At 42.6% G+C, this 27,462-nt stretch overlaps 1 protein-coding gene across 1 annotated transcript; it reads left to right on the top strand.

The window, feature by feature from the left end:
* The first annotated feature begins 1,784 nt into the window (after window positions 1-1,784).
* LOC143139136 (homeobox protein aristaless-like 4) lies at window positions 1,785-19,528 on the top strand. The gene is made up of 4 exons (XM_076299734.1): window positions 1,785-2,130; window positions 11,645-11,958; window positions 18,654-18,782; window positions 19,027-19,528. Exons 1-4 carry the CDS (start codon window positions 1,785-1,787, stop codon window positions 19,342-19,344), a joined length of 1,107 nt encoding a protein of 368 aa, XP_076155849.1. The 3' UTR covers window positions 19,345-19,528.
* Window positions 19,529-27,462: the final 7,934 nt, after the last annotated feature.

Below are 27,462 nucleotides of genomic sequence, written 5' to 3' on the forward strand. Positions count from 1 at the left end.
TTTTTGCGATACATTTTGTGTGCAGAGGGCTGTAAAATAATACATTTATTGCCGGTATAACAATACAAGTGTGCTAATAAGGGTGTTCTGTCGTTTTACATTAAAATACACGGAGCTAATGCACATGGAATAACAAACCCATACAATAGCAGAATAACCCTATTTCTTTGACTTGCGAAGTGATACACTGGTTGAAGAAACACTAATCAAATGCATTAAATATAACACAAGTAATATTCGTTGAATTGGTTCTGCAAAATAGTAACCCATTGTCGCCGACAAAAAGGAAGAAATGTCAAAAGGTTTTTTGTGGATTAACATATGATTATTTATATTCCCGTCAGTCTTAGTTAAAGGTTAGTTAATAAGTGATCATACAAATAGTCTAAAGATTAGACAGGGACAAAATGTGGCCGATCAGTCCAATCTGCAATCCAATTGGTTCTCCACTCACTAAAGCATCTTATCATAAATTAGAAAATGAGAAGAATCCGAGTGTTCTGTTGCAAACGCAGAATGACATTAGGGAAATTGACTGGTGACATGCTGAGAAACTACATTTGATGTTTTTGTCGAGTAACCTTCTTACTGAAGACGATAAATGAGAGATTACAATCCTATAATTCTGCCGTGTTTTCTAGCTGCGCCCAAATCTGCACTGGGATTTTAGGGGCACCAGTAAGAAACCTAAACGTGCCATACGCGTCGGTCTTTGCAAATTGTTTGGCAATTAATAGGCTACCACAAGCCAAGATTGTCGTTTATATATTAATGTCTGGAAAAGTATTTTTCATACTCAATAGTCAGAAGCAAATAACGCAACGCATGTTTAGATGTGATGCCTTTGACAGTAATTGTCATCAATTAAACACCTGATCGACTATGTAAGTTTAAAAGTGCTACTGTTGTGGTACTTTGTATCTTACCTTAATAAAAAAATAATTGAAAATATAGGCCTAATGGGCCCAAATGCAGGGTTAGGTGGTTCTTTATCAGCGGACCCTATGGCGTATTTATGAGGGACGCGTACATGCAACGTGCATTAAGTGGGGTTTGCGGATTGCGTAAAAACAAAGTTAGGCTACATCTGAAAGATTATTCAAGCATCGCCCAAATTTAAAACATTGACACCGCTTTCCAACATGTTGTTTCCTATGAAACAAATGTGGGATTTGAGTATTCCTTTTGACACTGAATGACAAAAAACAGTCACATCCAAATGTGTACAAAAATCCTCTCTTGTCTCTAATACAGATTTATTTTTACACAAGCTCAGAATCTCAGAACGATTACACGCGCCCTCCCTCTGCAAGTTGTGTCAGTTATATATTCAGTCTTAATCGCATTAATGTCATGTGTTGTGTGTCCCACGTGTTTGTAGAAAAAATAGTGTCCCTCTTTTCCTGTGTGCAATGGCCTAACCTCCCTATTTATCGCGTCTAAGTTACACAGCAACATTGGGTAAAGACTTCATTCAGTTTCGAGTGGTACATTGAGTAGTATGGTAGGGGCCGTATTCGCAGCATCCTCTGTAGACACGCATTTTGTTACCCCACTAAACCTTAAGGGGGCTTTTTAGCATTTGCTCAGCCTAGTCTCTGGAAAACATCTGAATCATTTTTAACCAACTCCAGCTGCTGCTCCAGTGTGGGTGTGTGAGTGTGTGTGTGCGTGCGTGTGTGAATCCATGCGAGTGCGTGGTTGTCTGTGCATGAGCGTGTGAGGCGTTCTTCAGGAAAGACAGAAAAAAAGTTTGGACGTACTTGCTACCAAGTTTTTTAGGAATGAACGCAGATACGTGCGTTTCATACTGCGATATGACATCCATGGATTCATATTATAGCCCGTCCACGGCGCAAGGTAGGGATCAGCAGGCCAATCCTTTCAGGACATTCCAGCCAAGTGACAACAAATACAGCCCCGCTTTCCTCCCCAGCAAAGGTCAAGCTTACGGGGAGAAGTCGCGGAGTCCTTTCCAACAGGAGTGCCAGTCATTGGATGCTCCGGGTGGGGAAGGCACCTTTAACAAATACCACCTCTTCATGCAGAGACCTACTTGCAAAACACCCCCGGAAGGCAACAAACTCCACCAGGACAGCGGGCACAACGGCGCACTCATCTCCTGCTATGGTACGTTCTTCCAGACTCCTTCTTAAGTAAAACTGCATTGATACTGGGTTTTTATGCTCACTGTTTGTATACGAGAACTTTGTTATTGTGAGAATATGTCTGGCTCGAAATGGTAATGGCTTCTCGCAGAAGTTATCCCGGGATTTCTTAGTGGCCGGGGACTTTAAATGTGATTCCGCCTGCAACTATTTTCCGATTTCGCAGTAGTAGTCTATCATTACGTTGGCTGTCATTCACTTGCTGCATCTAATCATATTTACTTTATTGTACAACCTCATTTAGCCGTCAACACAATTAACGCTATGTGGACGACATCATTGACTTCATTGACGTTTCTCTTCGACAATGAAATTGAATTAAGTAATGCGATAATCTGGACTACAATCCTCATTATTGGAAATGAATCAGACAATTGAATTAACAAGTTTGCAGATAGCAATAGAAACACTATGCGTCGGCGTGGTAACAAGTAGCACAGGCTTTCACTTGAACTTTACTTTAATATATTAAAACATCTTTCGAAATAGAATTGGCAATAGTGTTGATTCATAATAGTTTGCAGTCACCATGGCCCACTGTTGAACTTAATAACATATTGGCTATCGTTGTTTTACCCGTGTTGTTTCGCTCATCCCACTTGAGTCCTTTTGGCGCTATATTGTACATGCAGTGTGCCCAATCACTACCACAGCAATAAAGCCGATGCAATTGATTTATCATGGCGGTGAATATGTTATTCAGAAATGATATATTTGCCATACACACTCTGGGCTAATTTGCACAATGATTGACTGTGTCTATATCTGTTACACAGATGTTTACTATGCTCATTTTAGTAGCTTTGTCAGGAAAGAGCAGGCCAGCGAAAAGGCCTAAAAGACGGATAAGCTATTGCCGACTCTGATTTTGCCTGTGCACAGAGAAAAGCGTCTCCACGTAATATGGTTTCTTTCAGTCACAAAAGAAAATGGCATGTTCTCATGATCATCTGATCTTCTGAGGACCAAAAGAGCATGGAAACCCTTCACCGTGGTCATAAATCAGGAGATAATGTAAAACACGCAGGTTTAGTGTGTCCACCAGTTCAACAGAAAATTAAGATACGTTTCGAAATGTAACAATTTTACTAACATCACATTACTTTAAATATGCTAGTATTAATCCCGACAACATAAAAACAAGACGACTGACCATAGCCTAAAAGGTCGAGGCCCTTAAGAATAGAAAGCAAACAAGGGGCGTGTGAAAAGTTGGTCAATGCGAGCAGATGGGAACAGGTTATAGAACAATTATAATATAGCCGATAGCATAATATTGCGTATTTTCTCTATTGTTACACACAGGCTTACTTACAAACATTCATACATTTTTCCTATGTGCCAAGCCTATTTGGGTATATCCATCATGCATGAAAATTCGGCTTAGATTATGGATTGAAATCATCTTTGCTTGCCGCTTCTGATTTGATAAGTTGAAATCTAAGTGCAAGGACAGGCTTTGCAATTCACAAAATGCATGGATGAAAGGTAAAACAATCATTGATTTATAAAAGTATATTAGTTTGTGGTCTAAAATGTATGTAAAATAGCAGGCCTAGACGCATGGAAATATTCAAAATGGAGATGGAAATAAATTGCATAATGTTGGAAATATAATGAAATGGAAATAAACTGCATGACGGTAAAACAGAGCAAAACACAATTCACAATTCACTACCCGTTTCATTCATGTGATGAGTAGAAAAAAAAAACATTTTTAGTTGTTGGACCAGACCTGTGATCAATATCAATTATCATGACCCAACGAAAACTGCATGCTTAATATAAACTCCTGTGTTAGCACACGAGAAGATGCAGGGCCATTTTAGGATTATTTGCATAAAGTGACATATGTTCTAACCATGTTAGCCTAATTTTGATCACTATTTGTTTTCTTTAAGTAAATATATGAACAATACTTTATATAAATTAAAGTTAGCCTACTGTAAAAGGAAGGGATGAATAGGCTACTCCCTTTTAATCAAATCCTGTTCACGTTGTTAATACAATAAGCAGGCTGATGAAGTCGCGAAATTCACAATAAATCATTGGGATTGACAGCATTATGCGCAGTGGGGCTACTCTCGCCTTAAATGATCCATTAGTCATGTCCATGCTGAAGGCAGTTCCTTATGGCTGTTACACTTCACACAAGGCAATAACCTTGATATTATTATTATTATCATTATTCGTATTATTAGGCTAGTAATAATAATAATAATAACAATAATAATAATAATAATAATAAAAGACAAGTTAAATAAGAAAATAAGGGTTACTAACGCAATATGAACAAATAGCAAAATAGATATTGTGAATATCAATATCAATAGTGTGAGTATTTTAATAAACGTTTAATTACCATATAAAGCAAAACCAATCAATTCCTCTTGTCTCTCATCTTCATTTACATTTAAGTATAAAATGCGTTTTAAAGGCGGACTGTTGTGCAGATGTTATTTTAATAGACCGCGCATTGGTGAACAAATACGCGACATTTGAAGAGAATGCACGACTCTTATCTTCCTGAATTACTTCATCTTTTTTTACAGGGCCTTGGGAGATTTAAGTTGAAGCCACTAAAGACAGGAATACATAAAAAAAATGTGGAATAGCGAATTAACTCTTCAATTTATGGAGTGTTGGTGGCTGAAAACTGAAATATGTATTATTATTATTATTATTATTATTATTATTATTGATGTTGTTAACCATTATCATTCAGTGTTTGGCTCAGGCTAATTAACTGCTATAGGATTCGTAAAATAAACGAAATAAAATATATAGAAAAAGTAAATAAGCCTAAATGTTGTTATTGATAGATAGACGTTACATTCCGATTGGTGCGTCAAACTGCAGTGTTATAAAATCATACTGATCATTTTCAGCTATCATTGACATTTTATACTTAATCATTAAGAATGGATTGGTTTTGTCATTACTTGTCATACAATGAACAACTGCCCTCTCACAAATTTTCTAACCATGTTCTATAGCCTAATTTTGATCACTATTTGTTTTCTGAGTGTTTTTGCCATGAATTCATAACATTGTGCTACCACTAGCAAAAGTGGAGCAAGCCAGCTCTCAACAGCAGGATATTTGGCAAGCACAATTAGCGATTTGCAGTCATTATTGACGGAACGTCTCCCATGTGGAGCGTTATGCTGTTGTATTTAAGTGGAGTCAAGGCGTCAGCCAGATGCATGCATTACATCTTTTTAGCGAGGATGGTTGTGCTGGGAGATGGCCAAAGCCTCAAGCGTTAACAGGCTTTTTGTAAACTGTGGTCTTGGAGTCACTGCAAGATAGACTATTGCACAACTGCTAGGCCTAGTCTGAACTCAACCCGTGCAGTGACATCCACCTGAATAATGCCCTGTAAGCCAAAAAAGAAATGCTCATGGTTCCTGCAGGAAGTGGCCGGTTTTGCCTGGAGGTATGGGCTATATTGAGAAATGCTGCCATAGGCCTACCTGTGGTCAGCACAACCTTTAAAATACATCGTGGTCCCACCTGGCAGGGGTAACTATAATTGATAGGAGAAAGTTCTGCATTCAACAAATAATTGAGACTAAACGGGAAGACAAGCTAGACTTTAAGGATTAAGTATGTGCTGAGCCTCTGCTTTGTACTGCCTGACAAAAGTGGAAACACATTTCTCACAATTATTGCAGGGAGCTGTGAATTAAGAATAATAGCAGCACTGGTAAATGTAGAGCACTTGGCATGGGAGTGCAAGTGGGTATTACTATATGTTCACACCTCTGCTGGAGCACACCTGCACCACAATTATCCTGGCAAATGATGCTTTTCATTCAGTGCTATTTAGCGCTTACGTTTTAAGTTTTGTTTTAAAGACTGCATGTATGGGCGAGGTCATTGTGGCTATTTCTTTTATTTGTGAAGCTTCATCATTTCTGATATCGAATAGGTCAAATGAGTGTGAGACTTTCGATGGAAGGCCAAAGATCTTTGTGAAACTGCTACACTGATGCCATAGCAGACAAAAGTGGGTGGTACACCTATGGAACTCCTACCTGTGGGGATGAGGAATGCGAACAGGAGGAGTCTCATGCAGAGCGACGGCATGTACCTGACCAGAGTGCTGATTAAAATCTAAAGGCACAGACTGGTCAAGCACTCAGGAGTAGACAGGAAAGCAGGCCAACATTACAGGAGAGTTTGCTATTAATCTGTGGCAGATCATAGCTCATGCTCCCAAAACCATTATTCATACTCAAAGAGTATAGCCCCCCCAATACCTTAGGGACTCCCCCTGAAATGACATGGGGCGACTGGTTTGCGTAACCCTGCCGTAAATAATGCCCCACATCAATAAACACAGTTAGAGACAGGTTGTTTAGGGAGAGCTTACTTTGGAGTGATTGGAGAAATCCAAACAGGCTCCTCAAGATGTTAATGCAGCCTTGGTTGACAGATGCGCCAGTGTGTGTTTCTGCATTTTTATTTTTTATTTGTATTTTTGGGCTGTGTGAATATGAACATGCACTTTCCCTTACATCACGGTACACGGTATTTATGTAACATCAGGAGAAGCGTTCTGAGCTGTCACTGTGCTGGACTGAGAGCCTAGAGCGAAGACAGGCGCAGAAACAGCAAAATGCTTGCAGAGTTGAAGCATCACTGGAAATACTGAGGAGCGCCTGTTTGGCTTGTTGTCAGATGGTTGAGAAGAGAAGCTGCAGCTACACTATTCGGACCAAAAACAAGTCACTTTTCCTGATACCCTAAAAACAATATTAATGAGACAGAAACCGTGACTGGAGAATACAAACAGGATTTACTATTTTAAACCCAGCCATTGAACTGAAAGTTGCACATTTTGGTTCACATATGAATTTCTGAGTTTTTCATGTGCATTTCAGTGAGCGGTTGGTCATGCAGATGGGAGATATCTGCTCCCAGAAAATCATATTTATTTTGAAGATAGGATTCTTAAACTTCACATATGATCTTCAAAAGCCAATGCATGTTCAATGGGACACAGAGTAGAATACATACTTTTACCAGCGTGGGAGCTGGAGGAGCTTCACAAAGCATAAGTTCAAAGACATCCTGTCAAAAGGGCACACTGTAAGTATGTGTTTAAGGATCTGGAGGATGATGTCAGGGGTAGTGTATGTGCTGATGACTACCATATTGTGAAAAAGAAAAATGTGATGTAGACTCAGCGAAGGCAAACATATGTGCAAAGGAAAAGGCAAGGGAAGAGATTAAGAGAAAAGACTTGGGCAGTAGGATAAGGTGAAGGTATCATAGACGTTGTCGCTTCAACGCACAAAACTGACAACTTTTAGCAAGTTTCCTCTGATCATCTGTGGCATATGAGAGTAAGCTTTGGAAAATGTAGAGCAACTTGTTTGTTTTCCATGTTTTCCATGTAGTCATGTACATTATTGATTGATGTTTATCAAGCATTTTAATTTTGGAGATGAGCTGTCTGCCATAGTATTATAATAATTATTTTTGCAGATCACAGATATATTGATTGTGTGCGTGTGTGTGTGTGTGTGTGTGTGTGTCTGTGTTTGTGTGTGTGTGTGTATGGGAAGGTCAGGAGTGTTTAGATACAGTATGTTTATTACTGTATGTCACCATATGAGTGTGTGAGTGTCTTCTCACTCTTAGTGTTAACAAAGCATGGCGGCCTGCCATCCCCACTTGACACATATGCACATACTCCACCACTCCAAAACAATAACCGTTTCATCTGTCTCTTGCTCATCTGCCTTCCTGCCCGTCATGACTCAGGCATGGTGAGACTTCAGCTTCTCTGAGAACTGCTCTATCAGAAATACACTGCTCCTCTCTCTCTTCCCTCGTTTTCTCAGAGAAAGAGTGATTTTTGTAGTTCTACCCAGGTGGTAAACGTGCAGAGATCCTGTCCTCTGGGTTAACATTGGCATTTTTTGTGGGACCCACAGAAGTTTCCATGCTCCCCTCCAGCTCCGGTGATTTTGCACAAATTCAGCCAAGCCAAGCGCGGGCAGTGCAGTGCTGTAGTACAATACCAGAATGCTATCAGAGGACCAGAACTTTCAAGTGAGTGCAAAACCACACAAATTACCAAAGCCCTGGAGGCTAAATTGCGTTTTCCATACATTCTTTTTCGATGGGAGTAGACAAATTGTTTGTGCAAAGCACACTGGGAAGTATTCCAAAAACCTGAGCTTGATGATTGCATGATGTCATAACAGTAAGCTGTAAATGGTTTAAAGACATGATAAATCAAATATGGACTGCTACCTGCAACAAATACCCCTGACGTTGATGAAGAAATTCCACCTTTATCGGAGCCACAGATCACCTTTTGTTTGTAAGAACAGGGGAACATTGAACACATGCAGGACAACTCAGCAGTGACACCTCTTACCAGCTCTTTTTGTTGCTTTGTGTCCTAGAATGCTCCTCATTGTTGAATAGATGGACACAGCATGCTGGATCAATGCCAGTCATGTTCTGAAAGCTGACTGGGTGAGATCTCTATAGGACAGGGGTGTCTTATGAGAGGCAATTTATCACATTCTGCAGTTTAACGGAAACACCGCTCGTTTCCCATGGAATCTGCATTCCTGTGCAATCTGCTGGCATAGATCTTCTGCTGGAAACATCTGGGAACTTCAGAACTACCTGTGTCTTGCTCGCATACATTTGACTATAGCAACTTGTTTTACTGCATCTTGTAAGGCTGAGACAGAAACAGAACAAAGGAATTTCAGATGGAGTCCTTCCTTGCACATCAGCAGTGAAGGAAAAAACAATGTAGCTTTACAAGGATTTGAAGTCATAACACATTCTTGTATGAAGCAACACGCAGTCTCCCCAGACTTATAGGATTGGCTGACTAGATGACAGCAAAGAAACAAATCTTAGAAAACTATTTGTGAAATCACCACACACTAAAAAGACAGAGTTGCCGAACTGCTAACATATTTTCTCAGTTGTGCCAGATGATCTAGGGCCGTCCATGCCCGCTTAACAGTCACCGGTGAAGAAAAAAAGCCCTACGTTTATATGTGTGTTAAAAACGTCCTTTAATTTTGGAATGGTAGGTCATTAACCCTTCCCAGGCATCTTAAGAGTGCCTAATTTATAGCGTTTCTTTAATTTGCCTTTAGCTGACCCTGCCCATCACTCTCCATAAAAGCAGAGGGGACGTCCTGCCGCTTAACAGCCAGTTAAATTACACTTTGATGTTTTCCTCTTGTTTCTAACAGTGATTAAATGTCTGACCTCCTTAAACATTTGACCTATGCTAACTCAAAGGGTCTGCCAACGTACAGAGGTGAGCCTCGCCGCCATTGTTCTCTCAGGTTCAAGTTGCCAATCTCCAGTTTGTGAGCAATTGGAAGGCTTAAACTGGGAATACATCATTCGAAAGAGGACTTGGGAAGTAGACGGTTCCCTTACGGCATAATTTCATTTCCTCCAAGGAATGACAAGTGCATGAAAATACCCTCCACAGATAGCACACAGGCTGGTTCATTATCAAGCATTGTCATATGTAATTTCAGGAGATCTATCTAGAAACCTAAAGCCACATTTCTCATCAGATGGCAGTGATTGTTCCTCATCTGAAAATTGATTTCTCCATGTTCATCTCAACACTGGTTTCAGCTAATTGATCCATCTGGAGTGTAGGAATGGCATTCTTTTGGATCCTACAAAACTCTAAATGTTCAGAGAATCGCTCTCAAATCCTGACTTAGTCTGCTGTCAGTGCGAGAACTTGAAGCAACACTTTAGGAGCCTCGGCTCCGAGTGAAAAATGTGCTCTGGGTCTGTTTCAACACATTGTTTGGTTGCAGCAGATTCAGCACAACTATCAATGTGCGGATTCTGAGACTTTAAAGGGTGGGGATTTGAAGAGTTCACCACAAGCATCCTCACGCTGCCATGCCAGGAATCCTTGGAGGAACCGAGCAAAGGCAGAGGAAGTCTTTGGAGGGGAAAGGGACTGAGGAGGGGGAATGCAGGGCTGGTCCTCACTGGTTGCACCTTTGAAATATTCATGAAGACAATGTGCATTCTCTGCGCTTCAGTTAGTATCCAAACCATAAGAGTGAGAGAGGGATAGAGTCTCAGAGAAAGAGAGAGAAAACTAGGGAGGGAGGAAGTAAGAGAAGTACAATGAACCAACGATTAAAGGTGTTGAAATGAGAGTGAGAGGAAACAGGTAATTTAGATAGGAGGCTAGCATGTGTGGTCAGCGTAGGTGAGTGACAGACATGCGGATGACGTCACTGCATCCAGTTGGATGTCCTGAGTTGTACTCTCCCTATCCTCCGGGGGATTGTCTCACCCCTGCTGGATCACTTAGGTGTCTGAACAGAGGGGGGAACCTCACAGCAGTAAAAACGGTACTCTCGCTCTATCTCCGCTAAAGCCCCAACTATACGCTTGGACCCACATGAAACTGTTCTCACGGCCAGGCGCCACACATTTGAGAACAGACAAAAGCAAGCCTCTTGTCTGTGCTGGGCTTGACATGGGGAGGAGCAGACAGAATCAGTCTTTCATTCCCTCTCTTGCTCCTACTCCTCAGGAGAGGAGAGAAGGTCTGCTCCAAATATGGTGGAGCACACAACAACAGACAGGAGACAGCCATTCCGGGTCTCTAGTTCTCCCTCACCATGTCCCTCACTACTACTACACTGCAGTTGAGTAAAGTTGAGTAAACACTTATGTTTGAAAGAAGCAAAGGACAAGGAAAAAATACATTCATGTAAATATGCCTGTTTCCACCAGGGGCAACAGGATGCGTCAGCACTGGGCAGGTGGGGCCATTGTGGGGGCCAGTACAGTTTCAAAAAAAAAAAACTCCCATCTCTGTTTCTGACAGGTTGCAGGAATTGGCTGCAGCCTCTGCGGCGTCTGACAGAAAAGTGCTGTGCTCCCGAATCCAAACCAGACCCCTCCTGGATGATTTATTTATACGGCTATTTGTGTACACAGAGCGAGGGCGCTTGATTCAGCCATATAAAACTGTATTTTTTAAAAGAGCGGGACAAAGAGAGGTCTGTGACAGAACGGTCTCTCTTGAAATCTCGGGTGACAAAAAGTAAAGCAGTGCGTGTGTGGAGGAGGCTTGGCTTTTGACTGCGGAGTAGGCATGGAGCTTAAAGTGGCACTATAGTGGCATTTGACTCAGTTGGAAGATACTGGGCACTGGAGCATAGGCAGACAGCATTGATTGCTTCTCCAGCCTATGTAATAGAATTCATATTGACTCAACAATGTGATTGGTTGTCCATGCCCTTATTTATCTGTACAATTTTATGTTTTGTTGTTGGTTTTTACAATGGATGTTTATGGATATATCTCTCACTATCGACCACATGGCTGACACATTCACACCAAAAAATCTTTTGTTGGTAAGTTGGTTACTTTTGTAACCAACTTACCAACCAACTGTGTCCTCTCCTAACATCTCTGTTAATGACCCCATATAGGTAAAGACGGCACTGGATTGACAGACTCAGAATTGCCCCCGAGCTCTGACCCCACGGGGATGGATGGCAGTTACCTCAACGTGAAGGACCCGGGTGTGAAAGGCCCCTCGGAGCGGCCCGGCTCTGAGCTGACCAGCCCCATGGAGAAGAGCGAGGCCGAGAGCAACAAGGGCAAGAAGAGGCGCAACCGCACCACCTTCACCAGCTACCAGCTGGAGGAGCTGGAGAAAGTCTTCCAGAAGACGCACTACCCCGACGTCTACGCCCGCGAGCAGCTCGCCCTGAGGACTGACCTCACAGAGGCCCGGGTACAGGTCAGTCGAGTTCTGTTTTCTGAATTCTAACTATTGGACCTGTTTATTCGCAGTACTGTGTTTAGTTTATCGCAGTATGAGGGCTTTTTTGGAGGGCTCGGGGACTGCTTAAATCTGGTCAACTGAGGGTTAACTCAAACACTGGCAGGAATCCATTGGAGACCATTGTTGTCTTGTATGCAAGTACTGCCTGCCAGGTTCAAGAGTGTTTGGTGTGTGTGTGTGTGTGTGTATGTGTGTGTGTGTGCGTGTGTGTGTGTGTGTGTGTGTGTGTGTGTGCATGTGCATGTGCATGTGCATGTGTGGATGTGTGAGTATGTGTGTGTGTGTGTGTGTGTGCGCGCGTGTGTGAGAGTATGTGTGTGTGTGTGCATGTTTGTGTGTGTATGCGAGAGAGAGAGAGTGAGAGAGAGAGAGAGAGAGGGAGAGAGAGAGAGAAAGAGACATGGGGGTGAGTGGTTGGCCTGGTGAGAGAATTTCACTCTACATGCTCCAGACGCCACCATAAGGCCAAGGGTCAAACATTTTTCAAAACTTCCAGTCCGTGTTCGGGCTGCCTCACCGCACGATGTTCGAGGGGCAACCAGAAAAACATCAAAGCCAATTGGCTGGGGAATAAAAAAAAACACTTTTAGATGCCACGTCCAATTTCCATGTGCACACAGAGACACTGTCAGGAGGGGGAACCTGGCCCTGCGTCGGGGGTACAGTGAAATAACTGCATTCATTTGGAATCCAAACAGGGCCATCCGTGCCTCCAGATGAATCTAATTAAGTCTGCAGTCTGACAACACACAGCAGACTCTGTTGAGTGACTGTGGGGTTTGACCCGCATTTCAAAAACATACCTTACAGACATACGCAATCCACACAAAAGCCCTCACTTTTTCCCTTTTTGGATTGTAGCTGAGAGAGACCACCCCCCTCCCCCACCCACCCCTCTCTCTTTTACCCAGCTTTGTCCCAAACTCTATACTCTCATCCTGCAAAAGATTATTTCAGAATTTAGGAATTGGAAACAACAGATTAAATGCTACCATTCGTGGGACAATCATTTCAAAGCATCAAAGCTTTTTTCCCCTTCCCTTTTAATTTAATCACAAAATTCTGGCTATTACTTGTCCACGGTCTTTGAAAGGCATTGTCACTGCAGTGCACAGCTTTGGACTTGAACTTCGCTCTGGACTGGGTCAAACAGAGGTTGCGTTTGAATGACAGCAGCGGCGATCTATCAGTTGCCATGCTCCCAGCGTGGACAGGCAGAAGGAGAAAGAGATAGAGGGAGAGAGAGAGAGAGAGAGAGAGAGAGAGAGAGAGAGAGAGAGAGAGAGAGAGAGAGAGTTGGGGTTAGCCTGTCAGACTTCAGACTTCAAAGCTCAAAGGGTTTTCTCCCCCCTTCACTCCCATAGCAGGAACATAAATAAAGCTCTTTAATGGCTTTGGTAGGTAGTCAGCGACTTCAGTCTTCAATGCATCTCTCTCCAGTTTTCTGCTGCCCAGCATGTATCAAATAAAAAAATACAATAATTAAGAGGTGCATATTTGTTACTGCACACTCTTTAAAAGCCAAAGAATGCTGGGATGACATGTGACAAGCTGCTGTTCTATGCGGAGAGACGGCTGAGCAATGAATAGGACACACTCAGTCTTGCCAAATGTATCGATGATCTTTCCTCTCAGCTATTTGGCACGATGACAATGTTTATAAATGTATGAAAGTCATGGTGGTGTACCTTAGTAATGGTTAATTCATCTTTATTTGTCTGACAGTAGATATGTTGATGTTTGTGCATCTGTGTGTGTGCCCATGAGTGGGTGTGATTGTGTGATTGTGTTTGTGCATTCATTTGTGTGTGAGGTTGAATGCATCACTATGTGTGTGTAATGATTATGAATGTGTGCATATGCGCGGTGTGGGTTGGTTTGTGTGTGTGTGTGTGTGTGTGTGTGTGTGTGTGTGTGTGTGTGTGTGTGTGTGTGTGCGCGCGTGTGTGTACAGTATGTGTGTGTGTGTGTATTTGTCTGTGTTGCTGCTGCGCTGTTCTTGTCTGTGAGTCTCTCAGAGGTCAGAGGGGGCGGCCATGGAAAGCCGGGGGCTTAGGCGTCAGGAAATTAAACATGAAATGAAAACAAGCCCCAGTTTGAACATTCTCCCATCTCACTTTCCAATATCCCCACTTCCTCTCAGACTTAAAGAGGAGGAAAGAAAGAAGAAAAGGGAGAGGGAAAAGGGAGCAAAATAGAGGGAGATAGAGAACGAAAGAAAGAGAGTAAGAGTGAGTGTGTGTGTGGGTGGGTGGGTGTTTGTGTGTGTGTGTTTGTGTGTGTGAGAGAGAGATAGAGGGAGAGAGAAGCTGGGAATTTGAATAGATTTTTTATCAGCCAAACCCCATTGTACGGGCAGGATTCTCGTCATTTGACTCTTTCTTACATATTTGGAGATAGAACTCATAAGCTCAGCAAGACGTTGTGCAAATACTGAACTGGTCGCTCATCAAGTTGGGGTATTTTCAGTCCTTGGTTCAGCTCACGTACAGAAAAATGACCTGACCAGTCCAAACAAAAGTGACCACAGAGTCACATTTCAAAAGCCACTCAAAACATGTGACGTCAGAATTCAGTCACAACACACGATGGGCTCGTGTAACATCTCACGAGAAGAGACGACTCAGCAGAAAACACAATCTGAGCCAAAAACTTGCCAGCCTCAAACAAAATCTCCTCTGACAGAAATTCAAACATGTGAGCCATCATGGTGAATGTCTCCATGCAGTCGCTTGAAGTCAGCATGTGCTGGGGGAACGGGTGGGGTGTGTGTAGGGGTGCTGTCCTTCTTTATCATCTATGAGGAGTGCAGCTGTTAGACAACATGACAGATGACCCTTCCGCCTTATGCCCAAGAACATTTTTGTTGCTTTATATTACTATGAGCCCTATGCTAAAAGTGTCCATGTTAACTTGTTGTTCCTACCTACAGCCTGTACATTCTGTGTGTGTGTGTGTGTGTGTGTGTGTGTGTGTGTGTTGTGTGTGTGTGTGTGTGTGTGTGTGTGTGTGTTTGAGAGAGAGGGAGAGAGAGAGTAGGTTGGGAGAGTGTTGCATGCTAGAAGGGGAAATTGCCCATCAGGGATGGTGAAAACCACACTTTGATTGGGCAGAGGCTCATCCCACAATCCAAGTTCAAACTCCGTGTCGGGCCGAGATTGCGTCTTGGCTTTGAAGATGTCTCCCTTTCCCCCTCCGGAGAATAGGACTTATAGACAATTGACAAATGAATGAATGAAAGCTAAACAAAAAAAGAAAAAAAGAACCCCAGCTATTTTTCCTCTCTCTTTAATTTGCTCAGCGGAATCCCTCGGAGCAGAGGAAAAAACGACGATGCAGTGTGCCTGACCATGTGACCGAGGATGACGTGGTCGCTGTCACTTTCCCACAAGTGGCACGTAAACTCTCCCTCTTGCATAGCTCTCCGTCCGCTGACTCGCATTTATGCATAATAAAGAAAGAGTAACGATTTGCGGCTTTGTTTTTATGGCATTAGGGTGAAGGGTAATATGGCAGATAAAAAGAAGCATAATATTCTTTTAATAACTGGAGATCACCATCCTCCACATGAGAGGCGAAAGCATCCATTAAGCAGCCCTGCACTGGGAGCCAAAGGCTGTCAAATAAAGACAGCATATTTGCAGGCTTGCATTAGTGGGTGTGTGCACTCTTTTAGCATGAGTGTTCATACATGGTGGTGGTTCTACAAAGACAGGCCAGCGTTTTATACCACTAGGCTGCCACTCCTCCATTCCTGCTGGTAACTGTTATTGAGAATTGGATTGTAATAAGAGACTTCACTCTGGGAGGTTAGTTCAAGATATTATTAAATTATAATATTATGTAGCACATGGGAGAAATGATTGGTCTGTCTGGAAAGGATCTACTTTAAGTGTTTTACTCTTCCTGTCATTTGGTTGTATTGAGCAAGAAGTATTTAAAGGGATGTCTTTCCTCTGTGTCAGCTCTGCGCTGCAGCTTGGCGTTGTGGCTTTATCTTTATCTTTTGTTTCACTAGAGCTCCTCCTTCCACATCCTCTCTTCTATCCCCCATTTGCCTACAGCTCCAGGACCGAATGAGCTCAGTCTTACTCCTACTGAATGCACCTTACACATGATTTACTTCTGAAAATATCAAATCAAAAAATATCAAATCAAATAGGACTCTTGATTTTGTGGTGACTGTGGAGACTGAATTTGTGAAGACTGAATTTGACGAATGAAGAATTTGACATTGTTAGGTCGGACTTACAAAATCAGATTGATACACAGAAGAATAAAAAACATGCACCACTACTTGCTATCTTAATATGATTCTGCCGACCTGTCCAGTGCTGTGCTGGACGAACTCCCATATGTGACGATAGTCTGTTCAATCTTTCTGAAGCCAAACATCCCAGTCCCAATAGTGATGAATACCAGCTAGGTGGGTGGAGGCTGTATTCAGACATTCAATCCATCCAGGCTAAACTGCAGAATGTTATCCTGTAGTGATACTACAATTATGAGTTACAATTCTGACATTTGAAAACCAACTGTGAGACAATAACATCTGGTGACTTTGGAACTTGGCTGCTTGACCAATGAATAACTATAATCTGGACATATAGTACATACAATACTCAAGCAATCTAAAAATGAAATAGATTTTAAGGATTATATTTTGTGGACATGACATTAGATGACATAAATGCATGACATACTTTTAGAACTAATGTTACAGGTAGACATCACTATATTTGACTTATTACATTTGATACATTTTGCCTTCTCAAAATACTCATACTTTCCTTATTGTTATTACTTTTGTTGGACGTTATGATAATCTCTCTGTCTCACACACACACACACACACACACACACACACACACACACACACACACACACACATGCACAAACATTCACAGCACAGTCTGCCTCCCATATGCATGCTGTCTATGAACAATGATCTCCTCATAGATTTTTATTTTAGACAACATTCCATTTCATCACATGCTTTCTTAAGGACCAGCATGCTCCATTCAGAACCATTTGAATCCAACCACTGCCACCTAGTTGAGATGAGTTGCGCTGCATTTGTAACGAGTGAATAACCTTTTTCACCTTGGCATTTTCATGTGTTCCACTAGCCTGCAAATACTGTGGCTTTGGTTTCTCTATGCTGACTGGCGAGAGAGACAGAGAGCAAGTGTGCACGCGTGCACGTGAAAGAGAGAGAGATAGAGAGAGAGCGTGCTTTTCTGCGCTCGGCCGGGTGATTAATGGGCCACGGCGGCCCCAGACGCAGAGCAGCCAGCAGCCGATGGCTGAGGGGAAGCAGAAGACCCCCGAAAAACAAAGCGCCAGCGGCCGAGCTGCTGCTGCCGAGGACGGGGGAAGAGTTCAGAGCGGCGCATAAATAGCTCAGTGTGGACAGCAGATTACGGATGTCAAGCGGGGGGAACCTGTGGCGGGGCTTTCAAGTGCAGGATAATTTATAGCTCTACTCGCTCTCACCCTCTCCTGTTCCTTCGCCTCGGACCCGTCGGAGAGTCAAGGAATTTCCTGGTTTAGATCATTACGCACGGCCATCTCCGGTGATCTACAGCTGATTGCGGGTATAAGCTGTCTTCGGCAGATGGAGGAGTCACACAATCATCAACAATAACGCACAGCAGTCATAAAACATATGTTAATGGATTGCACATGAGAGAAACATCCATACTGTAGATCCTTGAAATAATGACATCAGATGATCCACTTCCTATGGTCTAGTCCCTATGTCCAGCGCTCTCAAATGGTACAATAACATCCTGAACTGCATAAAAATGGCTCTAGTGAAGATGGTGCGCATGTGACAGACAGCTGAGAGGCTTCTGCACCTCACATCCAGCGCTCACCAACTCAGCTCTGCAGAGCCACCACTGAGGGCAGCCTGTCCTCATCCATCACAGTGTGGTTCAGCTCGGAGATCTATGGCTAGTGTACCAACCAACCCCAGCACCAGCAGTCTCGGCTTATTTACGACCTAGCCGCATTGCAGCTCTGCTTGAACTTGTGTCAAGCGTTGGAAAGAGCTGTTTAAATGTCGGATATTTTACTGAACTGTACTGTAACATTGCTTTTATATTTAGGTTCCAATAAAGTAGCATTGATTAAAAGCCGTCATGTGCATTAAGGTATTGACTTGAGTGAATGGTGGAAACTGGTACTGTTGTGTGGCACGAGTGTGGCATGTCATATGTGACCAATATTATATGACAGATTAAATGTCTTGAGAGTTGACACATCTTGTACGTTGTTGTCCATATGTTGTATACATATGAATGTTTTTTTTTTGTTTTTATATTTTTTGGGCTTTTTATGCCTTTAATCAGATAGGATAGTGGAGATTGACAGGAAGTGAGTGGGAGAGAGAGTCGGGGTGGGATCTGGGGCGGGAATCGAACCCGGGTCGCCGGCGTACGGTGCAGGTGCCCCAGCCAGTCGCGCCACTGCTGGGGCCAAAGCGTATAATTGTTTGCTATTATTTGCATCAATTGGGTTCTGCTTACCCCAGGCCTGTAAGTTGTAAATGTTTGCTTGCCAAGTCGTAAATCCAATGAATACATGAACTATCTTTTGATCTACAGTGTAATGTTGACATACTCACTTTTCTCTCTCATCTGCAGGTATGGTTCCAGAACCGCCGGGCAAAATGGAGAAAGCGAGAGCGCTTTGGCCAGATGCAGCAGGTCCGCACTCACTTCTCCTCTGCCTATGAGCTGCCTCTACTCACCCGACCAGAGAACTATGCACAGGTACAGCTTCATGCCCCATTTCAAGGGCTATATCTACAACGAAGAGTCAACCACAATGAAAAGTCAACCACAATGAGCAATTATGGCAATAATAAGCTTGTGAGATGCACAAGATGAGTTATTACCTTGTTTTGCAGCCATGTTTAGGTAGAGAGCTCTGTGAGCCATATAAAAGTGTGTATAAAGCTGACCCCATGGCTGAGGGCTCAAATTTGTCTGACGTAACATTTGTTCTCTTGGCCAGATCCAGAATCCGTCATGGATAGGAGGCAGCAGCGGTGCGTCTCCAGTCCCCGGCTGCGTGGTGCCCTGTGACAGCGTGGCGCCCTGCATGACCCCCCACCCGCACCCTGGCAGCGGCGTGAGCGACTTCCTGGGCGTGCCCAACCCAGGGGGCCACATGGGACAGACGCACATGGGCAGCCTGTTCGGGGGCCCTGGCATGGGCGGAGCCATCAATGGCTACGACCTCAACGTGGACCCCGATCGCAAGTCGTCCAGCATCGCCACGCTGCGAATGAAGGCCAAGGAGCACAGCGCGGCCATCTCCTGGGCCACATGATGCCCTGGACTGGGACAAACACACACAGACACCCCCTCACCCTACCCCCCAGCCCTCCGACTGTCAACAGAGCTTCCTCTCTATGCCCAGCTCCATGGATTTTCAGTTGAAATATAATCGCAAGCCAGACTATAGAGAGAGAGAGTGGCAGTAATTACAGGAGGATTACGTTAAGAATGTTTATAGAAAGAGAGAGGGAGATGAAAAGAGAGTGGTCAACATTTTTTTTTCTTTAGTTTACTTTTTACTAGGAAGGGGAGAGAGTAGTCTGTCTGTTTTGTTGTTGTTGTTGTAGTGGTTGTGGGGGTGAGGGTAGGGGTGGGGGTAGGGGTTGGGGGTGTAAGAGAGGTGGGGGGGGGTGGATTTGGCTGGTGAGGTTGTTGCCAAGGCTGCAAGGATGTGACCTCACAGGGCTAAGACTAACGTCTGCACTACTTTGCTTTTACTGGCATCCCTGTGTACAGTGCACGAAGGAATGACACATGACGGTTGAGAAGACGTATATATATATATATATAAATATAAATATATATAACACTGAACGTTGTGTGTGTGTTCAACTGCATGGCTGCAGGTCAGTGACAATTTGCTGCAGCTGCTTCGGACGTGGGCCAAAGCCACCTTCTCCGTTCCAGGGATCCCCAGAAGCTCCTCCTCTCAGTATTAGTAGCCATTCAGTTTAGGTGCCCTGGATGCTGTCAGCACAGCTTTAACGCAACACGGTATCATGTTAGGGTTTGAGTGGTGGCATTTGCATGTAAGTGCTTTTTCATTGGTGACTTTTTTAATTCACTTCTCTTACTGTAGGAGACTGAATAGCAGACGTTTATACGGTCTGTGCCTGCTTTGGTGTATTCTGTCCCCCACCAAAGTTTCACTCACTGTGTGGGGAGACACACAGAGGCAAACTTCAGGAGGAGGAGGAGGAGGAGGAGGGAAAGAGAGGGTGTGAGATTGGCAGTGATTTCGAGTGAACAAGTCACTTCCCCACAGAGGCCATATCCTCAGGTCCCCCTCCCTGTGCAAGGGGCTAGTGTTACAGGAAACTGTGTCCCCGCTGCCCCGTCGCCAGGAATAACACACAGCAGCAGCCTTCAGCGCCAGCTCGCAGAGACGGCCTCGACGAGCATCACACAGACACTCCCAATCAGCATCGCGCGATGGAGCCAGGCCGCATTTCAGGCTCGGCGAGTCGAGATCAATTCAGACTCAAGAGAGTTTGTTTAGAAAGGGCAATCCCCGCAGGGGCACCTGTCGCAATCAGCACTCCAAATTTTTGAGACAACCACAGCAAGTCCCAGATCATGTACCAAGAAGTATTTTTTTTTTCTTTTTACATCAGCGAATCAGAGAATTTGATTCTTTTGTTCCAAGCAGCATTTAACTGGGAGTCATTTTCGATCATCACCTATTAAGTAGCCAAGCACACATTTTTCATAACACATTTCAACAGGGCATACAAAAAAATGCAGTTCAAATGCAAGCTCTGATGACAAAAACAGGAAATTCATGCCATGCCCAAAAACCCAGCGAATCAACCAATGACATACCCACCAGCTGCCCACACGGAGTATTGGGTGTCCCGTCCCTGTCAGGGTGTTGGTAATACCCATTCCACAACCCTGAACATGCTCCGCATTCTCTGAACCCAAGGTAATAAGCCCACCGTCGCCCAGTTGATTAGGGGAATGCTGAGAGAATGTTCTGCCTTTACCAGAGTGACAGTGCTGTCACCGGAGCTGGGACCCGAGGCTGACTTCATTAAAGTTCCTGGCCTGCACTCCCCGTGGAGGCCTCCAGCTTCGGTGTCCAGTTTCACCCCACTTAGAGGAGCGCTGGACAGGGCAGGTTACTCCTCCTCGCTCCCCCGCTGAGGTTCACCTCCAGATTTGGGAACGCCATGGATTTATCAGGACATATCATAAGCTGACCGGCGTTTCAGTACACTGAGAGATGATGTGAGCGGGGTGGTGACGGAGGGGAGAGGAAACTCAATTATGCTCCATGTTTTTGGCCGTTTTTATCAGATGTTGATAGAGGTGAAACAAAGCTGTTTCGAATTTGGGGCCAAACCTGATACTCCATCTCTGGTCTGTGAGCCCATTTCCAAACTTCTAAATGAAAACCACATTCGTTATTGAGCAACAGACATTTTCTGCTTCTCCCACATTCATTTGTATCACAATCAACCCATTAGTGTCTTTCTTGATATCATTAACCTGTCTTGACTACTGTCAGCTTTATAAACTGGACCACAAGCCTGCATGCATATATTAAATGAGTACAGTGGAGGATGCCTCCAAAGTCAACAATCAGAAGAGAGAGCGAGCACTTTAAAGAATCCAGAAAACTCCACCAACACTTAAGAACCTTGATCCCCATGAGTTTCACGTTACCACATATAAGTTTCCTGTACAAAACTTCAGAGACATATACACAGACTCTCTCTCTCTCCCGCTCTGTCTCTCTCTCCCTCTCTTTGTGAAATATTGACCCTGTAGAAAGCCATCACCTCTATGAAGCCATACTTATCTTGTTTAAGGTATAGTCTATATTTTGTTGGTGAAAGAAAGTCAAACCATCTCCATTGACTACAACCCTCTATCTTACAATGAAAAGCACTGCTCCTATGAATCCCCCTTCATTTTGATACTACTGAAACTGGGCAGTTGACAATGATTGCATTTTTATGTGTTTATACAGGATGTGCATTTTTACGAATCAGCTTTTTTGTGTAACATTAACAAATGATGAACTTCAAGTGTGTTAGATCTGTATGCTTTACATTGTAACTAATTTGCTTTTGAGTACGATTCCACAGTTTGTTTTGTTTGACTGGACATTAGCCAGATTTTGTGGATTTAAAGTACTCTTTTTTGCTTCATGGCTTTTTGAGTTTTTGCTACCAAATAATATTCTGATATTTCTAATCTTATTTGTGACTTTAAGTAATTCTGTATGTCCTTGTAATAAGTTATTGCACTTATACATTTGAAACGGTCATTTTACTTTTCAGTGGATGAAAAAAAAAACATCTTATTTTGTCTCTCACAAGAAAAAAGTGAGAATTTTCGCAAAATTGAAAAATAAAACAAATTTAACTTGAACCTACTGTGGTTGTGGTGAAGAAATCATTTTTCAAAGAGTTGAATGTCAATAAGCAACCAAAATAAAACAGAAGAGAACAATGCTGGCAGAAAAGTGCTGTATGAACAAAGTAGCAAAGCAAAATTAATCTAAAAATTCCAGATTTCAGGGTCTTTAAAAATGCTTTTTTTCTTGTGTATGAAAAAGCCAGAGGGATTCTTTGTAGAAGTGCCAATATGAGGTCAATGTAAAGTGATCCCAGAAAATAGCTCACAGTGATGGGTGTGAGAGTGACAGTTTCTCAGACATTTACCACTGACTCATATGCTATTTTTAAAACTGCCTTTGATTGGCCAAATGGCCTCTAACACGATCAGACGTCAAACTCAGTGGTCATCAGTGCCGTGCTGAGAGGATCGAATGTTGCCCCCTTATGAAGAGGCAGCGTATGGGTGTGCTGTCACTGGAAGTTCACCATTCTCCCAATTTGAACTTGGTGACTTCAGGTTCAGAAGCATAAAATAATGTCAACTGAAATAAAACTCCGCAGAACTTTGTAATGCTTCTCTAGAAATTGTTTTGTGTGGAATCTTCTTTATACAGTCTATGGTTGGAATGCAGTGTCAAATATTACTAAACTGCACCAAAACCCATATACTCACAGTACACCTCATTCAAACAGACATCTAAAGAAATTCCATAAGTATAGTATAAGTATAGTATAAAGCAGTTGGAGACAGGATTACAGATGACCTTTTGAACCATCTGATCTATGTTTGAAACACACAGAGAGTATAACCTTGTGGTAGTCAAATAAGTGCACACATAATGTTTTCATGTTAATCATACTCTCACACGTATGTTAACAAATGTGATTTTTTTTTTACTTAAAAAATAATCAATAAAAACACTGTACATGTGTAAATGTGTTAGAACACATTTATCAAGTAATTATAATTAATATGACCGTATAGTAGAAAAATGGACAATAATCAGATAAAATGTCAAGAAAAAAATAAGTGGACCCCTGATTCTCCCTTTTTTATTTCTCTGCACAGCTGTTGTTGGGAACACATTTAATCTACACAGAGGGAGAATATTCTAACATGTTCATTAAACATATTATAGGTTACTAATTAGGTCATAAAAGATAGTAGGCTATTAGTCAATCCACCAGGCCATGGTTGAAGTACTGTTTCTGTTGGGGGGAAAAAAACGTACCACTCGTCCAGAGAAAGACCCATTCTTTCCACCAGTCTCAAGGACACACATAACAGGCATTAATAGCATGGAAACAGAGATCCAACGGAACCTGGTCCACCAAATACACTCTCCATGTCTGAATTGGCCCATATGGTATGTGGAAGAAGAAAAGATCAGATGAGAGACTTTAATGTGGGTTTTCCACACTGAGATAAAGACACAGGCAGAGATCGTGGTCACTGCTGTTTGGCTGAAGTTCCATCAAGCGCTTCAAGACTGTGGCCTAAATACACTCAAGCAACCCTAATCTGAGCAGCCCACTCTCCTGGGTTGCCTCTTATTTCATACCATTATCCACAATTTTAGCCGAATTGCTCTGATAGGCCCCTAAATGCCTCCATGTGATCGATATCCTACAACTGCTGCCATGGACAATGTCAGGAGAGGCTGTCAGTGGCTTCGCAACCCTGGTTCAAAAAGTAAACAAATCAAAGCTCTGCCCTTTGAATCAGATTTCAAGTCACAAGACAAAATTCTTCTCTTGGTTTCAGGAGTCAGAAAGGGTAAGATAAAGAATAGAGAAAGGAAAAAGAGGAAGAATGAGTTGGACAGGCGGCTTTTCATGTTATTATTAGTAGGCCACTTCATCTGAGGAACTGCATTCTTACAAATGAAAGAGGAGATTAAAAAAGTTGGAGTCAAGAAAACAAACCATAGCAATTCATGTCCTAAACTGACAGGGCATGAAGGAATGGAAGTATAGTGATCCAACATTCTTCATTGGCTACAGAAACAATCGCACTGTTCTTCACTGTTGTAATTTTGGGAGCCATTCCATACTGCACAGCAGACAGCCAGCGCAGAGCTTGTCACCCAATAAAGCCGCCACCAGGACTTGACAGCTTTCCGAATGGGACTGGAAGGTTTCCAAATAAATCCATCTGGGAAAATGGCCTGGCAATGTGCTGTATACTCCTTTGCTGGCAGCCCAGAATCTCTTCGAGCACTTTTGTAGGTTTTTGGCTTTCACTGTGGTCCCTCAGGTTTGCTTCTCATCCCCGTATGACAACCTAAACACTGAGATGAGAAAGTCACATTTTTTCTGAGGATTTTTTTTTTTTACATTGAGGGATGAAGAATGAAAGTCTGACAAATAAAACCCAGAGCCAAAGCGCCACTGATACGATCGAACGCGAGGGCTGGACCACTTTCATTGGAAGAGCATTTTGGGATAAATAAACAGAGTGTTTGGGGAGTAAGTGGAGCTCAGTGTTTGGAGTGTTTGGAGCACTTAACCAGCTGACCGAAGACCAGTGCCAATTAAACCTAATGGGTCACGCTGCTTCAGCCAGGCTCCAATGGCACTTTTCATAAAAACACCCATGGTCGAGGGACCATGAAGACCATTAGGGCACTTCAAAGTTCACCCCATTGCTGTCTGCCCTGGTCGAGGCTCTGCATAAAAGGATATAATATCCAGTTACTGTGTCAGTGTTTCTTTCCATCCTTGTTAAGAGGTATCGTTAGAAGCACAGTGGTGCTAAATCACCATAACCATCGACTCTGTGAGACAGATCTCAAAAAGGTCATATTTTAGACCTGACAGTTAAGGGAGTTCCTCTGTTAACTGGTCTCGAGTTTGATGTTAAAACAGAAGATAAGGGCCAGAGAAATTACATTGTAAATCTAAAGAAGCTGGGTCCCCTTACCGTCTGAGGTGGAAGATTCTGAGTGACTGAAATTGGTGGAAACGCATGTATGGAGACTTGTAAAGAAAAGTAAAGACAGGTCTGCTAAAAAGTAGTTCCTTGATTGGAACATTTCTCCCAGGAGGAAATTATGAAAATTGCATGGTTTTGATTTCCAAATATTTAATGTTAATGAAGTTGCCTTAGTATTATTAGTTTTAACAATCAATTTATAAAATAACCTATGCAAAATGACACAAAATTACATTTTTTAGCATTTAATACACTGACTCAGTAAATGAGGCCACAGAAGTCTAGATCACACTGAGTGTATAAACAATATTTGATTATCCATAACAAATGTTAGAATTTTATGAACAGAGCAGTTGAAAAGATCAAAGGTTTATGTCATGACTATAAAACCAGCAAAGTAAATGATTGGGACTGAATAGGGATGCTTCCTCACATATGCAACAGAACTGCAGACAGTAATTTACTACGTGTCATTAGGTGTTACTGCTGGACTCACCACTAGTTGCAGTTCATGTTAACCCCCTCCAGTGAGACTGAATGGAATGAGAACACGGAGCAGTACAGCAACAGAGGACACACTGGAAGAAAGTGAAGGAGAGTAATGAAGGTTTACAGGGAATACTTTGTACTCTGCTGCCGTTTCACTCTACTGCTGGTGTTTTTTTAATCCAGACATATAGATCAATATCAACCTAAATTGATAGTGGCACAACATATTAAGGGGCAGGGATGCCAAAACAATGGTTATGTGACAATGGAAAACATAGCTTTCATTCATTTATCTTTAACTTCTTATTTTAACTACAGATACAGGCCTGTATTTGGCATGCACTCCATAACTGGCTCCAACGAAGCAATGCTACAAAATTACTGTTGTATGTCATCTTAAAAACAATGTTTAACTCAAGATGGAACCAGTGAAGATAAATTGAATATATCAAGGGCACAGAATAGAAAAGGGAAAATGCACGCGAGACGAAAGAGAAGTCTGGATGAATGATTAGGCCTACAGGTAGGCTAGGAAGGCAAGGATACCTTTTACTTATGTACTTATACTTAGACCCCATATTTAGTTATATTCACTTGAGTAAAAATCAGTTCTTACTTTTAACAGTCTTTTTAAAGACAAGTATCTGTGTTTCAACTTGAGTATAGAAAGTGTGTACTTCTGCCACCTCTGCTACTCAGAGCAGCAGCAATGGAAATCTCAATCCAACCAGTTATCTGAATGGAGTCTGCAGAGAAGATGGCTTCTAATAGGACTTCTGGCTCAGCTCCAGACGCTATATCATTCCCAAATATGTACTTCATATCAGCTTGCCCCCTGTGTTCAAACGCTTGGACAAGGAGGTCTTACTTTTTGCTACATGCCTTTCTTCTTTCTTTACTTAAACACATTCATTTGTTCAATCTATCAGACATAATACAGTCCTGAATCTTGCTATAGTGAAAATAACAAGATGAACATAACTACACTGTGCTGTAGTGGTGGGTGAGGATGGTAAACCCTCTATACCTCATGAATGACACAACTACTACTAACCACTTTCTCTCATAATCATAATGACATGATGTTGTTTGTGTTCAATTCATCTCTGTACATTAGCTTGCAGAAGGAGGTATACAAAGGATAAATAATCCACACAATTGTGGGTCTCTACTGTGAAATTCATCACATGGTGAATAGAAAACAGGGCTGATCATTTTTAAAGTGACTGGTTGTTTAAACACGGATAAAATGAGGACACCGTTTAACATATCAGATGATTGTAGCTAGAAAAATCTTAGACTTGGCGACACCAGTACACATTTGTGAGATAATTATTGTGTAAGCCTCTCAACACTCCCTGGATTAAGCCACTGGACTTATGAAAATGTGTGGGGTTGTCTCATCATACAGGACTGCCATTCGTCATTGTTCATCAAACATAAGCCTGAGCGGTTTGGCAAAGCTGCAGAAACCACAAACAAAACTCACACCTCCATGTGTTCCCATGCATAAAGATAGCGCAACATTCTGCACCCCTACAGAGAATGGGGGGGGGGGAGGGGGAGGGGTTGGAAAAAGAGAATATGTGTGCTGTTTACACCGCTTCCACCGCAGGAT

Source organism: Alosa pseudoharengus, unplaced genomic scaffold (genome assembly GCF_046254945.1).
Source record: "Alosa pseudoharengus isolate Yale_2024_CS ecotype anadromous, Long Island Sound unplaced genomic scaffold, YU_APseudo_1.1 YU_APseudo_1.1_scf_10, whole genome shotgun sequence".
Classification (NCBI taxonomy): Eukaryota; Metazoa; Chordata; class Actinopteri; order Clupeiformes; family Clupeidae; genus Alosa; species Alosa pseudoharengus.